This window comes from Pygoscelis adeliae, unplaced genomic scaffold (assembly GCF_000699105.1).
Source record: "Pygoscelis adeliae isolate BGI_AS28 unplaced genomic scaffold, ASM69910v1 Scaffold4, whole genome shotgun sequence".
NCBI lineage: Eukaryota > Metazoa > Chordata > Aves > Sphenisciformes > Spheniscidae > Pygoscelis > Pygoscelis adeliae.
This window is the reverse complement of record NW_008824986.1, coordinates 13,031,094-13,048,918: the sequence shown is the minus strand read 5'-3', so window position 1 is coordinate 13,048,918 and position 17,825 is coordinate 13,031,094. Positions and strand designations below refer to the sequence as shown.

Sequence of the window (17,825 nt, the reverse complement as noted above, 5' to 3'; positions counted from 1 at the left end):
TTTACAGCAAGACAAGACTTCTGGTACCCTTCCTGTCTGAGATTGCCTCCGGGCTGTCCACCAGCCCACCTGCACCGAAGCTCCCCAGTGTGCTCCCAGTCCTGCTCATGGCTGCACCGGGGCCCGTGTAACCACGGCTGTGACGCTCCTGAGATGCAGTTGTGGTTGTGCCCAGGCTGGGGTGGCATCACATCATTCATTGCCCTTGCCCTGGTCTGCCAATTCTCATCAAATACTGATTTTATTTTAATTTTTTAGAACAAAGGCACTTCAGAGAAACTGTAACCAAAATGTCTATACCCTACGTCTGCTGAGCACTGTGACAGCCCTCAGCCCTGCCACCAGCTGGGGGTCAGGCTCTGGGCTGCTCCCGGAGCAGGAAAGAAACTGAACTGTTCATGCCTGATCGCCTGCCTTGCTCCGCTCTTGGAGATGATTGGTTTTAACCGAGCGGCGTTGGCATCCATTTAACCGGCAGCAGCCTTAAGTCCTGCCTTCTAAATATAGCATCTGACAGTTTGTATTCTTCTACGGTTCACTGAAAATTTTAGATGTTTAACTGAAGATGACTCAATCAAACACAGCAATGCTTGACAGAGAATTCGTTTGACTTCAACATTTTCAGGTAACCAAACTTTGTGCTAATGTGTGATTATGGCAGTAGATGGAGGTTTTAGCTGTTGGGTTTGGTCAGGAGTGGGTTTTGATCACTGTAGTTAGCACTCCGTCTAAAAGGAGAGCAGTAAAATAAACACGCTGGCGTGTCTGTAAAGCTCACATCTTGTAGGTCTTTTCTCAAGCTGCCCAGTCCTGAGAGTTTTACACGTGTTGGCAACGTTATCACAATCTCAAATAGCGGGAGTTAAGAACACAGATTTGGGAACAGAGCTTTAGCTGGTGCAATGATCACTAACATTTATCGCCATGTAAAAATAGGTTTGTTTGGATAAAATAAAAAATATGTAACTGGATGTATAATCACTGTTTACGTCTCCCTGATGACTGGAGAAAGGCAAATGTTGCACCCGTCTTCAAAAAAGGCCAAAAGGACCATCTGAGAAACCGCAGGCCAGATAGATGGTGTCACTTCAGTCCCTGGGAAAATCATGGAGGAAATCTCAGAGCGTGTTTTTGGGCACATGCAGGAGAAGGTGAGCGGGAACAGTCAGCATGGATTTACTGAGGGTAAATCACGCCTGACTCACCTGCCTTCTACAACAAAATTAACTTTGTGGACAAGGGAAGGAGCAGTGGATGTTCTTCATCTCGCCTTTAGCAAGGCTTTCATCACCTCTCACATGACGTTCTTGTGCCCAAGTTAGGATGTTACAGCCTAACAGAGTCAGACAACCAGGTGGGCAGAAAAAGCGGTTGGCTGTTCAGGCTCAGCATCATGGCCGATGGGCTGGACTGCACCTGGAGTGGGGTATCATCACAGGGGTCAGTCCTGGGACCCAGCCTGACATCTTTCTCAAGGACCTGGAGGCTGCGGCATGCGGTTCTGGGTCCCATATTCCCCCCCATAGAAGGAGGACGTTGCCAAACTGGAGCAAGTTCAGCAGAGGGCCAGCAAGATGGCCAGGGGCTGGAGCACCCGCCTGGGAGGAAAGGCTGAGGGAACAGGGCTTGTTCAGCCTGGGGAAGGGAAGGCTTTGGGGAGACCAACGGCAGCCAGCCAGTACCTACCAGGAAGTTATCAGGAAAATGAAGTCAGGCTTTTCACAGCAGTGCATGAGCAGGAAGATGAGAGACAACAGGTAGAAGCCAAAAAGAGAGAGGGTTATGCTTTTTCACTGTGGGAGGAGTCAAGCGTTGGAAGAGGTTGCCCAGGGAGGTAGTGCAGTCTCCATCCTTGGAGGTTTTTGGAGGTTTTCATGACCGCACTGGAGAAACATGGTTCTGAGCAGCACAGTCTGACTTCCCAGCAAGAAGTTGGACTGGTGAGCTCCAGGGGTCTCACTTAACAGAAATGATCTTGTAATCCTGTGACACAGAACGTAAGGACAGCAACAGGTAGCTGAACAGCAGCAGCACCCGCTACCCCGAATCCAGGAGGTGCGCTCTGTTACTGGGCAGCTGCCATGCTCTAGTTCCATCCTTTATAGGACTGTATGAGGCACAAATAAACATTTTGTTTGTTTAGAAAACATGAATGTTCTGAAGGAATTCTGTGACTCAACAAGCAATGAAGTGACAGGCTCTAAAGGCACAAAGGTCTGGCCCTCAGAAGATGCCTACGAGAGCAAGTTTTTCCTGAGAAGTGAGTAGGACCTGGAAAGCTCAGAAGAGGACGGGAAAAGGCCAAGAGGAGTATTACAACTTTTGCTTACGCACATTAAAATTAAACCAGGTTTCTCAGGAAGAAACCATCCCAGGTGTTCTCACATTCTCCTTCAGCTGGTACAGAAACAGATATGCATACAGAAAAGAGTTGCTCAACAGCTGTTCTGCATTAACGTACACTGCAGGAAGTTACTAAAAAGTCAAGACGCTGTAGCAGCTAATTCCTTAAATTGTTTATTTATCATTGAAGAAACACACAGCAGCAAGTTCTGTGTTGGCTTCAGTATGACCAGATAGTTAATCGTTGTTACCGCACCCCAAAATTGAAGTCAACACAGCCATTACTACAAATCACTTTTTTTGGAAAGGGCAAGAATTGACCCTGAAGACAAAGAATTGGGGGAAAATTCAACAATTTCTCCAAAAGCACACATTTTAAATATGACAATATTTATAAATCTTTGAAAGGCATGAATTATCCAGTAATGGAAAAAGCAGTTGTGCTATTGGCAACAGAAAATACATAGCCATATGCTTACCAAAACACTTAAATTGTAAAAGCTTGAAGTTTTGTGGTTGTACACTCCAGCAGCATACGTTACTGGAACAATGACTGCAAAATGGCCTCACAGGTGTTATGTATTCAAGTAAATCTACAGAAAATATCCCAGTGTAGCTAATGCTCATAACGTTTATTGTATTTAATTCCAATTTAAACAACTTACTGAATTTAGATAGCGATAAAATACGTCTCAGAAACCGCCTGCCCTCAAAGATGCCTATGTAAATAGAGGGCTTTTATATTTTTTCTGGTTTTTTTTGGCTAATTATGGAAATTGATTTTCAATAATTATTTTCAATAATTCCACTGTGTGAACAGAGGTGTTTTCAAATGCATGTTCTGTAACGATAATACCCCATTCCAAATTAAGAAAGACTAAAAATGAAAAGGTCAGCCTGTTTTGGTGCGAGATAGAAGCATTACTCAAGACAGCTGTTGGGCTCACTTCTTTTTATTTTAGCAACAAATGACCCATGAAATAAGCATCATTTGAAATTTCAAAAACTGGCATTCAATTTCCAACCTTCTGCTGTGAGTTTTGTGCATGATCAATCTATATGAGTAAGTAATTCAAGCTCATGCTTTCATGTTACCTCAAAACACTTGTTAAAGAATTCCAATTCAGAATGTTTATAAGCACAAGTATAATCCGTGGATTTGATCAAATCAAAGCTAAAACATTGGTTAAACTCTGTGATTTTCACTTAACGTCGTACAGTGGTCCACCCTTCTTCATCTGTCTCATTTTTAGTACGGCGAAGGGGCTCACGCTCCTTTTCTGTTTTCCAGGAACCTTTCTCCTTCTCCCCATCTCTTTCTCGATCTTTTGATGCTGGTGGGGGAGCAGAAGCTGGAGGAGCAGCAGGAGCGGGAGCTGAGCGCCGAACTGTTTCACGTTCTTCTCCACGTTCTTCTCTCCTATCATCAGCACGGCGCCATGAGCTTGCTACAAATACAGAAAGACAATAAAACAACCTTTGTCACGCTCCACCAGCAGCCTGCAAGAGTTTAAACAAATATGCCCGGCACCGACAGTCTGATTTACTGATTCTCAATCTTGCCAAGAGGTAATACGATGATGATAGCCAAATGCACAGTTTAATTTTATAGTGAAGTAATAGACAGGAACTACTCAAGCCACTTTTCAGATTCAGGATTGTTGTGAGCAACCCAAGTGTCGTCTTTAAAAGATAATAACTGCAATAAGAACGTTCTCTTGATGTACATGGTTTTATGGTGTAGAAATACATGCTTATATTATTACCAGAATTAAAAGCACAAAAGCGTCTCCTTAGAAATGACTGAAGCCTGAAAACAGAAAAATCCTAACTTAAAAACACTTGTGGAAAACGTTTAGGCGTTCATTGTCTCAAAAGACAGCAAATTACTCTTCAGCCTACTGAAGTCAGAGGTATAAACGGCACTGGCTTACACAACTCCACTGGTAACGGCATTCACCATCCTTTACTGTATGAAAAATTGTTCATTTCCAGCGAAACGAACATTCCATTCTACCCCAGCTATGTGTGAACAAAGCTGTGTCAAATACCAAACCAGACAGTCAAATACCAAAACTTCCTGATACACTAAAACCAGTAACTCTCCACAGTGAGACCCCTCAGCCTTTCTGCCAGCTGAAGTCCCGTATGACGTCTTCTGTTCCAGTCTGCTCCCTGAGACCACCTGCCTGACAGCACCCTCCCGTGTTCAGGGAGCACCCACACTCGGGGCAGAGACTGAACGTGGAGAGAGTCTGAATGTGGGAACACCAGAATTGGAAGACGTGGTATCTCGGGCGAAATGTATTTGCTGTTACTGTATTTTCAGAACACAGCAAAGGATTAATAAATGTATAGAATTAAAACAGGATAATGTATGTAATTAAAATAGGTTATTCATCGAAGTCAATACCATTAATAGTGTGAAACCTACAAGGCCTTGTTTGGAAATATTTCCCTCACATTTTAATGGTTTTAAGAAATGAGCCAGAAATTACTTTCTGGGACATCTATCTTGATAATTTAAGGACAAGAATTTCATTCACCCTGAACATAATCCTACTATGAAAACTGCATACTTAAAATGTTATCCTTCTACTGCAGATGTGAAATGCTACTATGATGGCAAAGAGTACAACTAAAAAAAGTTAAGATTCGAGGAAAAATTCTCAACTACGCTAAAGCTTCTTTCTATTATTTTGCTTGTGCAAAGGGAGGTTAAGTGGCTGAAAATATAACTTATTCCCATTTTACCACATCCTAGCACTGTCAAGAGAACCATGAAGGCCCTATAATGAATGTAAGCCTTTAGGAACACTAAAATAAACATACGTTCTTCACGGTCAGATCTGAGTGGTGGTCCTCTTCTGAGGGGTGGGTCTCTGTCATCAGCACGTCGATCTCTCATGTCACGACCACCTCTGTCCCATTCTTCACGACGACTTGAATCTCTCCAGCTAGAAGTTTCCTCAGCTGGTCCTCTTCTCCAACCAGCGTCATCCCTTTTGGCATTCAAAACGTAAAATAAGACTAAATGCTAAGATTTTACCTTTGCTATGGAAAGAAGCAATAATAAATCACAACACAGATATTTTTCAGGCCCAGCGGGTGTCTATTTAATATACTGACACACTTCCAAAATGTCTTCTGTTTTTCTGGAGCCTAACATGAAATTCTCTTGATAACAGTTTGGTTTTTATATTTTATAAAACTGTTTTATATATTTTAAAATATATTTAAAAGCAATAAAGCATTTTGGGATTGCTTCTGTAAACAGTTAACGTCTTCTTAAAAATAACAAACCAAAAAGCCCCCAAAAAGCTGCTATCCATTTACTGCCTTAAAGTGCTTAATTTCATACAAACCAACCACTGTTCCTTTCACTTGGCAATGTCACATTATTTCTTTATCAGCAGGGCACTTTTTTTTTTTTTTTTAACAGACACATTCCAGAAGTATTTAAACAGAGAAGTCAAACCTGGGACGCCTGAAACGATCATCTCTATCAAAATCTCTCTCTCTGTCAAATTCACGGTCTTTCTCATTTTCATCACGATCTTTGTCTCTATCCCATTCACGGTCTCCTGTAGGTCTGGAGTCTCGGGGAGGCCCCCAGCTATCCTCGCGAGCCTTTTCTCGTTCTCTCCATCCCCCTGTAAGTAAGAAACACAGTCAAAGGAATTTGTGACTGACCTCTGATCTCTCTGTAGACAAGAATCTTTCACTTCCCTCACAGAAACTGGTTCTTCAAGTTTTGATCCCTGAGGATCCAACTCAAGATGCTTGTAAAAAGTGCGCACACTGAGTGGGAGCCATAGACAAAACACTGTAGAAACTGCTTAATATTAAGACAGTAATATATACCTCATCTATCAGGACTGCCTGTAACAGTTTAGCAGAGCTGATGACACCCTGCAGTTTTCAGTCAGAAACCACAAACTCCTCAAGGGTCTTGTGCAAAACAAGTGCAGGAAGAAGTAAAGGGAGTAGCTTAGACAGCAGATTCCTTTGTGAAAATCGACAAGTGAAGAGATTTTAGGCAAGCAAAGTTTTTAATAACTTACTGCTTTTTAAAGCACTACTTTAAAATATGACTATCGTTTACCATCTACTTACACGGTGCATGCTGCAATATTGTTCAGTTATTTATGAATGGGAGTTCTTTATTATGCAGCCTGCTTTTTCTTTAAATAGGAAAAAGGAAAAAGCTATTGGAGTGTGAGCATCGAGATTGATGGTAACTTTTCTACGGGTTTAGATTACAGAATTAGCATCCTTAAAAGTTGATGTGGCGCCTGTGGATAGATAAATCTGAATAAAAAGAACCAGGAAATCAAAATCATATCTAACATTTAAACGTCATCAGCAGTTCTGAAAAGAATCAGAAACAGTTGTAGTAGTCAGTCACCATCAACAAGACTTAAGACTAGAAATAAACTATACAAGAATAGGATAATTCAGATTGTAAGGCACCTCAGAAGGTCACCTAGTCCAAACTCCTGCTCAAAGCAGGATTTTCAAGGTAGACACAAAAGCAAAAAAGGAATGGTAAAAACAGGAGTATCTTTGTACACAAAAGCAGCTTATCAAAACCAGACCCACTTGAATGATGTATCAAAATCCTCCTCAGCAGGAGGTTAATTTCAGACATATAGAGGAGGCAGAGAAAGAGACCAAGGTGTGCTAATCTAGTGAGAATTTTTCTCTCCCATCATGAGCATTCAGGTTTTGCACATAGGTAAATTACTGTGTGACCTTTAGATATCTTCCAGGCGAGCAACAGACACTGCTGCCTTTTTTTTTTTTTAATTCAACTAAATCAAAAAGTTTAATTATACTAAATAAAGGAGTGTCCACATTAGCCAAATTAATCCAGATGTTTTCAGAGTTGATTCTCCCATCTCTGGCACCAAGTACATTACATCCATTATGTACTAGGTTAACACATGCTTTGGAGGTTAGATTATTATATTATTATATTTTACCTGGTTTACCAAATGGTCTCCAAGGACCCGGCCTTGAATCATCACCGCTACGCCATGGACCCCTGTCATCATCTCGTCTGGAGAGCCTGTCATCATCTGCGCTACGCCATGGTCCCCTGTCATCATCACGCCTTGACATCCTGTCGTCATCCATCCCGCGCCTGGGACCCCTGTCATCATCCATCCCGCGCCTGGGACCCCTGTCATCATCTGCTGCACGCCAGCTGCCCCGGTCATCATCCAGCCCACGCCTGGGTGGCCTGTCATCATCCAAAGCCCGTCTGGGTGGCCTGTCGTCGTCCAGCCCACGCCTGGGTCCTCTGTCATCATCTGCTGCACGCCAACTGCCTCTGTCATCGTCCAAGCTGCGCCTGGGTGGCCTGTCGTCATCCAAAGCACGTCTGGGTGGCCTGTCGTCATCCATTCCACGCCTGGGACCCCTGTCGTCATCCATTCCACGCCTGGGCCCTGTCTCGTCATCCATTCCACGCCTGGGACCCCTGTCGTCATCCATTCCACGCCTGGGACCCCTGTCGTCATCCATTCCACGCCTGGGACCCCTGTCGTCATCCATTCCACGCCTGGGACCCCTGTCGTCATCTGCAGCCCGCCAGCTCCCTCTATCATCATCCAAACCACGCCTGGGCGGCCTGTCGTCATCTAATCCACGCCTGGGTGGCCTGTCCTCATCCCCTTCACGCCTAGGTGGCCTGTCCTCATCCCCTTCACGCCTAGGTGGCCTGTCCTCCGTTGATTCCATAGAAGGACGTTCCTTTTCTTCTGCAGCACTACGTCGGGGCAGATCATCCCCTCGTCGTGGCAGATCATCCCCTCGTCGGAAAGGTCTTTCATCATCCCTTGCTTCTCCTCGACGCCAATCTCTACAAAACCATAGGGAATAAGCAAAAAGTAGAAGCTGACATCCAGGAAAGCTTTACATATTAGATCGACAGTATCAAACCCCTCAAGGCCGTTTCTGAATGCATCCATTTGATGTGTGGCTGCAAACACATTTCAGAGCTTGCAGTTTTCAAATGCACATGTTCTAATTGCCTTCATTGCTACGGGAAAGTGGTAGGTCACCATCCCTACAGCTTCAGTAAAGACTGAACAGTTTCTCATCTCCTTCAAAACTACACTTTGAAGGGGATAACTACAGTCCCTTGTTGGTAATCTGCTGCAACACAACAGAGAAGAGGTTTGGCTTCTATACCAAGCCTCATCTGACAAAGTCGAGCTCAGTCTCAAAGAACCAGTATTAAAAAAAAAAAAATCACAGCCATCAAGTATCTCCCTTCTTCACGCATATGCCAACCCTACAGTCCAATCCCTGTTTTCATATGCTTTCACACAGTTCCAGCCCAACAGATTGGCAATACTTTCACTGACAAGCATCCACAACTCGATACAGCAGGACAATGCAATAAACTCATGACAATCCACTGCTACTCCCTGATGGCAAGCGGTGTGCGCCAGGCCCTGGCAGGCTATCACTGCTTGCACCGACTCTCCTTACTAGGATGTATGTGGGAGGTAAAGAATTGGGAAGAATTTTCGCTGGGCTATTTAGTCATCAGTTCATCTTTGAGATGGGAGAATGCAATTACCATTGAGCTGTGAGATAAAAACAAGACACGGAGATTGTTAACTTCCATTTAGACTCAAATTGGGTAATCTCCTTTGCAAAATCTTATTATTTTGGTGTAAAAGACATGTAGAGAAATGGTTATAAATTTCATCAAATGGACAAGTATTTAATTCATTCATACTTAGGCACCGTTTCAGGGGTTTAGGATTTTTAAATCTATTTTTTAACTATTACTACTCTAATTTTTAAACTATTACTTGCAGGTGAAATTATGCCTCTGTTTTTACATTTTTTTTCTCATTTGACAACTTTAATGTTCATATTTCAGCTTTTGTCCTTCTTTCCCTCTTCGAAATCCTAACTCCCACTTTAAAAGTTTACTGAAATTAAGAGTCAAACAGCATCTGATAAATTAATAATAGCAGAGGGATGCATGCATATTAAGACTACTATTGAATGGCAGTCACTGGTAGTAATGCAATCCAGTTTCTATTATATAACCCATTTTTCAATAACCTCTAAACCCCCTCCCCCCCCCAGATCTATGACAGCTGAAAGCATGCAGACAGCTTTACCAAATAAAGCAGAAATTTGCTGGCAAAGTTCACACTATAGTGTCTACCACTGTTACAGGTTTATAACTTTTTTTTGCTTGTCTTAACTCAGGCACAAACAAGCACAGACATAAAATAGAGGTCAACTCCCCTTTTCTATACATTTTGGCTTTTTAGTATTTCTTGACCATAAGCACATAAGCATTTGTTGATCCTTTGGGATAGCAATCTGTGGCAGTAATAACTCTAATGAGCTGTGCTAAGTATGACAGCCTGCAGCACTGCCCCACCACTTTTAGTAAATACCAGGTCTATATTAGTTGCCATTTCATTGTTTCAATGAGCAAGTATCGAGTTCCTGACAGCGTTTTACAGATTGTCTGTGATCTAGAGAAAGAACAAGAGGTACCGCCATAAAATGACTTTTTCTACTAAACCAACGGGCTTTCAATTTAACTCCTACATAGCACTTTTATATTAACCTCTTTTTCCTGCAATCACAGTATTTGTAATATTTTTTATATCAGGATTGACTTTTTTCTCTTGCTTATAAATTTTTATTACCTCATTAGTTTTATTTTCCTCTTTCGTTTCTTATGATAACTACCTTTCTTGTACAGTGAAGGAACAAAGCAAATACTCACCGTCTAGTCATAACTCATAAAAAAGCCACTAGCTGTCCAAGAGACAGAGCGCCCTTGCTGGACTCTTCTGCCTTTCTGTAATCTGTTTTTTCTTGGAACTGGAAGCATGGTATGGAAAAGACTGAGAACACTGGAACATGCTGGTCACCTGGAATCCAGCGCTCTGGGGATTGCTGCATAGTACAATTGGTTGCTCCGTGACTGTAAGGACCTGTGTACCAATATGGCATGTATGCCAGGACTGTGCCATTTCCAGGAGAAATTGTCTGCAAGACAGATTTTATAGCTTCTCTCCTTGTACTAGCATCCATAAGGACTTTTTAATGCATAAATCCCATAGCTGTACTTACAGCTAGATACATGCTGTAAATTAAATCCGATGCTCTGTCCTCTGTGTTACTGCCTTTATCACTCGACTCAGAAATACATTCTGGAATTACTTTACTCACTCACAGTTAGGTTTGCACTGCTGTCTTTGCATCCAACACATTTTCCCTTTAGGGTGAAAATCCAACTGAAGGTAGACTAGGGGCTACTAAAGAATGCAGAATTACACCTTTCTTCTGCAATTATGTCTGAGCATCATCACTTTTACTTTGTTATTTCCTGAGTTCAGCAAAAAGAAAATAATTGAGAAACACTGCTTTACTTAAAATTCCATACAGATATTAATTTTGACTGCTATCAGTATTTCCTTTTAGTATTCCTCAGTATATTCCTTTTAGTAAAAGAGAGAAGGAAAGTTTTACCAAACATGCTACATAATAATAATAAAAAAAAGCCTAATTTTAACTCCTCAGCAGTTACTTGGCTCAATTTCTACAAAAGTTGAATGAGAAATGGCTAAGAAAACACTTATTCAGAAAAGCCCTATGCTATAATGATTAAAAAATGAATATGGGTCACCTGTATCATTCTGTTGCGGAAAAAAAATATGTCATTGAAGCATACAAATAGATGCATTAAACACTTCCGCAATATGTTAATAGTTAAAGGCTTCACCCAGGATAATTTTTGATTATGCAATTCATGAGAAAGTGGATCACTACCAAGAATGGCAACACAGCTTTTAAGGAAAGACTGAAAGACTACTTTGTTTATCGAAACATCATACTCTTCAAATATGTTGGAAGAAATTACTAGAGAGAGAAAGAGTAAATTAGTTTGCTTCCACTGGAGTCAGAGTAAGCTGTAATGGATTTAAATTGCTGCACTGGAAATTAAGATTAGACATTTACAAAAATCTATCTACCTGGAAGGCTAATCAAGCAATAAAACATACTGCCAATTGGAACAGGCAGCGGTATCTCCATCAGCACAGGCTTTTAAGAACAACTAGACGTGCGCCATCAGAAGTATTTTAGGTACAGCTTATAGGTACAGTAGCAGAACAGAGGGATGGACAAAGTAAAAGATCTTATTTTCTACAACTGTATAAACAGTCTTCATTATTAGTGAACATATCCAAATCTCCTAAAATATACAGAAGTGAACAAGGGGTTTTTGTTTGTTTTTTTTTTTTAAAGTGCAAAGTACCTTCAGAATATTCTTCCTTCAAAAATCCTTCCTTCTCAGTTCAATACAGTCTTTCAGAACTTCAATTTAGTTTATGGCACATACTTTCTGCTCTGTGACTCACTCTGGGACTTGAATAGTTTAAGACTGAATTTTGACTTCACGATTCTTGTATATTACTGTCAGTTTTCTAAATGGAAAATCTCAAACAGTTTCATCATCCGGGAACCCTGCATTTGTTTTATCGTCCTTCCCCATTCTGTACTTATACAACTGACACCAATGTTTGAGTAGGACAGACATTTTTAATCTAAAAAAGAAACCAAGTAAGCAAGTTGTTTATCACATGCAGAAGGTGTCTGCTGGCTTTCACATATCTAAGCTAAATAAAACAGGAATGTTCTCTGAATGCAGTTCCAAGATAAAATCTCTCTCATTCTGAGATCCTTACAAAGCAATTTTTTAATAGTAACTTTCAGAGATGTAAAGGCATGAGATATTACTCAGTGCAGCTTTAGCAGTAGCAATAAAAAGGGAGCCTACACATTTTGAGCCCAATACAACTGGTGCTTAGTAACCCAATGATTACCTTTCCACTGGTGCTCGTCGCCATTCAGATTCTGTCTCACCACCTCTTCTCCAGGAGCTTTCAGACTCCCTATCACCCCAACGAGACTCCTGTATGTCAAAAGAAATTAGGAACATTCTCTCTGAATACTTTAAAATGAAGATTTTCAACATATAATTTACTCCTTTCAGAGCATAATATGTCATTAAAAACTCACTTGTTACATTGCAGAAAATACTGAACTATTGGGACTTTGAACAACTTAAGTATGGTCTTAACTGACTATTGTTTCTGGCAGAGTTTAAAATCATATGGTCCCCTTTGTGACACATACTTTACTAATAGGGTAGGATACATGCAAATACACTAAAAAGTTTATGAACAAGTGTATGAACAATAGCTACATTGAGCCACAGCTACCACCTGTTAACACAAAAAAGATGTTAACAGTTTCACTTTCCTGCTGCTTAATGACAGTAGGAACGAATTCAAAAAATGATTTGGTTTTGTGCTTTCTAATCAGATCAGAAAGTGTAACTGAATAAACTGAAAGCTCTCTGTAGCAGAGACCATTTTGTTCCATGTTTATACAACACTAACATGGTACCTCAATGCACAGAACAAGTGAGGTATTTGTGATTCACACAGGTTACTTAGATGCAGGGCAGAGCAATAATCAATTTTTTTTTTTTTTATAAAGGTAAAATGTCTCTCCCCATTGCTGGACAAAGACAAACCACTTAAACTATTTCTAACACAGTTGTTTATTCCTTAACTCCACCACAAGAAGCGTATTAGGTAAACCATATAAAATATCTGATTTCACACACTCACACAACCTCTGGTTTTAAACTGCTCTTTGAAAAGTGTTTTTATTTGTCAAAGTCTACGCTTCAGTATGGAGAAATACACAGGTTGCACAACATCTCACATATCCACTACTCCATGAGTGTCTACTCTAATGTTTTCGACAACGTGATTGTAGAAATGACCCAAACAAACAAGGATGAGCAAAGAAAGGATCCCATAACTACAAATGGCATTTTTCAAGTGGTACAGATATCTTTCTCAGAACCTGAGCCGGCTTTTCTGTACAATCAAGTGCCCATGGCTAGGAGTACCTCTTATATGAAAACTACCAGTGATGATAGTCTATCAGGTAAATAATCAAAACAATTTATACAAGCTCTGACCACTTATCTTCACAGTGTTACTCAATGAAGTATGCATTAAACAAAGACAACGGCTATGGTGGATGAAATTTAAAACTAGTTCTCTTATTGATAAGCTCTGAAAAAGTGGGAGCATAGAAGGTTTGTGGTACTTATTTAAATTTTTTTTAAATCATTAAACATTTATTTGCAAATAACGTTCACTTTGTTTCCTGTTGGATTGGGATAATGATTTTCCCTAATACTTATATTTGTAAATGGACAGTTGCACACACCTCTTGTTTTTATGTTATGGCATATTTCTTATATGCTGTATGCATATAAGCATATGCTTTTATGTTTAGCCTGGGATTTTCCTTCAGTATCTACTCTAATTCCCGACTTTGGCATGAGTCACTGTACTTGCTTCCAACATAGCTTTCCTCTTTTGCATTAAAGAAAAATTTATTCAGTATTTATTTTCGTCTTTATTTGTTTAGGTTAACAGCTTGGAGATCTTAGTAGTTTCTTTGTTTTGCTTTATTACTAAACTACAGACTCCAGATCCTGATAGTGAGTGGAAACTAAGTGACAATCACTTAACTATTAAATTAGCCACTTAGGCTAAATTTTTTTTTTTTTAAGTTGTAGCATATGGTTTTACAATGCTACCATCTTCTTCCAAATAATCTACAGAAGGAGCAGTCAAAAAGAAAACAAACCTGCAAGTATTTGCCTACCTTTCTTGAAAATGGGTCATCCAGACCTCTCCTTTCTTCTTCTCGACGCGCTCTCTTTCTTCTATCTCCATTTCTTTTTCACGTTTTTTCTTCTCCAGTTCTTCTAGCTTTTTGACACGTTCCTGGTATTCACGTTGTTCCTGCTCACGTTTCTCACGCTCAATGCGTTCCTTTTCCTCACGCTCTGCAGTCAGAAAAATAAATAGAACGTATTACCAAAATAAATTCCGTTACTTTGCTGTATCCACAGAAGGGTTACAAAATACAATCTCTCCCCTTTGACTACCTAAAAAAAAGGCAAGCAAGCATTTCACAGGATGTGTTTAACCATAGAATCTGTTTTCTGGAAGTATCCTAACTCCAAAGCAATAGGAAAAGAAACCTTGATACATCCATTAACCTGACATCCTGAACAACAGCTGCTAGCGAGGAACGAAGAAAACGTTCCAATCCCCGTACGTTTATTCGATGTACAGACCACAAATGTGCCAGCTAAAATATCAGTAACTACCTCAAACATGGTAGAGGATCCCTTCCTTAGAAAAGGTCAAACAAAAAAAATGAGCTAGCAGTGTCAGAAACTTGATATTCAGGACTGCTTGGGTTTTGTTGGTTTGACTTTTAAATATTGCATGATTATGAACTCTGACACATAAAATCTTCATCCACCAAGTGACAAGTAGGAAAGAAATTTACCTTACAGGATATCTATCACCTCTTCTCTTCTAAAGCCTTGAAACGGGCTACCAGACAAAGCAATTCACAAAGAAAGGTGTGTGAGTCGCTTACAGTTCTTGAGTTCTTGATCTGACACCAATGTTTCCTTTCTATTCTCTTTAAAATGTGCACAAACAAGTGGCCAGAACTCAAACTAAACGACTAAAATCCAAGATTCAATTTTTCACTAGCCTCCCTTACTTCATCTCCTCCTCTGTTCATGTCTGGGAGATGGGGAGGGCAGGGAGCACTCATGTGCTTTCATTTTCCCTTCCTCCTATAAAGCTCTACCTTCATCTCTATGCTGCACGTGTAAGCATTCAGAAGGTACATTAGGTAAAATGCAAAGGTACGGTATCTAATAGCAACGAACAGAGCCTTCACTGCTGACTGAACATGAAAAGACTTCCTCCAATATAGTGAAACAGGGAAACCAGAATTTAGCTGCGTACACATCTAGAATGGGTCAAGGATGCAAAAGGTAAAATAATCATGTTCTCAATTATACCTTTAAGCAGCTGTTCTTCTCGTAATCTTTGCTCTTCTTCCTCCTTCTCTCTGTAATAAGTAATGCGTCTCTCTTCTTTGCGTTGTTTCTTGCGTTCCTCCAAACGATTACGCCTCTCTTCTGCTAACCGTTCCTGGAACTGCTTGAGTTTATCCTGAAATACAAAGAATACACATGAAACCACCAGAATTGTAACTAGACAGTTACACAAATTGCTAAATAAAGCTGCACAGAAACACAAACCAACTGCAACATATCCAACTTTGCTCCACTGAAAAACAACTGTTTGTTTGCCATTTCAACCTTTTCTGCAATAAGTTTCGGATAAGGGAATATACTCCTACTTAGAAGAAAGACAATCAGCATGCACAATTTTAGTCCCTCACCTGCTTTTTCAAGAAAGTAAATACATTACCTAGAATTATCTATAATGTTGCAAAGAATCATATGCAGTTACTTAACATGTTAAAAATACATCTTTTGCCTTTTTTTTTTTTTTTTTAACCAGTACTTACTGCAACATAGCCAAGTAATCAAAGCTACAAACAGCCTCAGCAAACATAGAACTTTAAAAATGTAGAGCAAGGAAAAAAGGCACAGTTCTTTCCCTGCTCTCGTGGTGTGATTTGTTATTAAAGTTTGCAAACATAAAACATAACTTGAAGTACCAAATACTTGGACTATCAAAATAATTTCCAGATTCAAACAAAAGGATCAAGAAAGCAAGAGACACTTATTTCTATCTATTTCTCAGCGTCAATATTATTGTCAGGATTATTCCATTGCCACAGTAAGTCCAAGATACAGATCTGTATCTGTACAGATACAGCTGGCTGCTCATATGCTACCCAATAAGCTGTATTGAAATAAATAATTTAATTATCTTTTAGATAACTATTTTCCATGTAAGCTGTTCCACAAGTTGTCAAAAATCGTAAGCAATAATACCTAAGAATGGGTGCAAGTTTGGTTTTGGGGGTTTCTGGGGTTGGTTTTTTTTTAGTCAAAGGAGAAAATAAACAATTCCATCATTCTGAGCCATTCTAGATACTAATTGTTTCTAGTTTTCATGAAGAATCACTGGATCACGAGTTTAGTTCCCCACTTTAGGTGAGTATTTTATTACAATACCATATCTCATGTACCTCGTAAACGGTTCGTCGTGATGCTTTGAGCCTGGCTTCAAATAAATCTCTATCCTCCAACATCCTTGAGAGTCTGTTCTTATGCTCAAGGGCTTTCTCGCGCTCCAACTGCAAAGTGGTGATCTAAAAATAGATAATATAAAAAGTATTACAAAGTAAAATCTTACTATACATTTGTATTCAATCTCCCTCAGCCACTAGAAAGAGAAATTATCTTTTCCTCTTTCAGATCCAAGCCAGAAGAAACTGCTGTCCACTAGCACAATGAAATTGCAAAGTTAACACGTTATTCTTCATACCAACTTTTTCTGTTCTTCCCTTGAACTGAGCTGGGAAAAAAAGACAGTGCAAACCCACTATTTTTCATTCATTGATAATGGATTTTATCACCTGAACAAAAAATTCTTACCCTTTCTTCTTCCTGTTGTTCCCACAGCTCCATATCATGCACTCTTTGCTCCTCATATGCAGTCTTTATTAAAGGAATTTCTTCTAAGCGCTTCGCTCTTTCAAAATAGTCAATCTAAATAAAGATAACACACCTTTAGCATGTCATAATGCAAAGACCAAATCTGGAAGACTTCAGCATGCCCCAAAGAAAACCCCAGTATCTGAAGGCTTCTCCAATATATCTGATATATTATTGTTACATAAAAGCAACCATGTTGGACCACAAAGGTCCACCTAGCCAAGAACCTACCTCCACCACTGGCAACTAAGCGGACTCCTAGGCAAGTATGCAAGAATAGAGGCAGGCATATATACAATACTCTCTCAGCATCATCAGTTTTCAGCTCCTGGGATTTCCTGTGTTGAAGTTTTTTTGTATTTAGTAGGCATTGGTGGATTTTTCCTCTTGTCCTTTTGAACTCAAAGAAGCTTTTCATATACAACATTATACTTTGGAAAGAACTCCTGTGCGTCTATGGCTGACAGCATGAAAACCCACCTTCTACCTACCAACAGTTCTGAACATGGCTCCTACTAGCTTCATCTGATGCTTCCTAGTTCACTACCCCTTGCAGTCAGTGCAAGAACAACTGCTCCCCATCATCAGCTGTTACAACAGGTATGCTCTTACAGAGTGCTACCACATCCTCTCTCCAGAAGTCTTTCAGATGTAGGGGTACTAATTTACACAGGCATTTCTTACACAGAAGCCAATCCACAACATTGATAATTGTTCTTGGCCTCCTCTGAAACTTCCAGTTCAACCGCGTCCTTTTTGAGATAGACTAGAACTGCACACAGTGCTCAAGATGCAGAACCACCAAGTTCTCATTGCTGACTAAGAAGGTTGAGTTTGGAGCCCAGCATTTAATATGTAAAGCTAAAGACTGGGGGATACTTTTTCCCCCCCTGCTTTC

At 40.2% G+C, this 17,825-nt stretch overlaps 1 protein-coding gene across 1 annotated transcript in view; it reads right to left on the bottom strand.

The window, feature by feature from the left end:
• Positions 1–2,495: 2,495 nt before the first annotated feature.
• EIF3A (eukaryotic translation initiation factor 3, subunit A) overlaps positions 2,496–17,825 on the bottom strand; it is a 31,872-nt gene continuing 16,542 nt past the window's right edge. The window contains 10 exon segments of the mRNA XM_009325904.1: positions 2,496–3,791; positions 5,176–5,345; positions 5,822–5,996; positions 7,329–8,209; positions 12,219–12,307; positions 14,089–14,138; positions 14,141–14,272; positions 15,314–15,467; positions 16,459–16,581; positions 16,868–16,981. Of these exon segments, the coding sequence (XP_009324179.1) occupies positions 3,550–3,791; positions 5,176–5,345; positions 5,822–5,996; positions 7,329–8,209; positions 12,219–12,307; positions 14,089–14,138; positions 14,141–14,272; positions 15,314–15,467; positions 16,459–16,581; positions 16,868–16,981 (2,130 nt within the window). The 3' untranslated portion in view covers positions 2,496–3,549.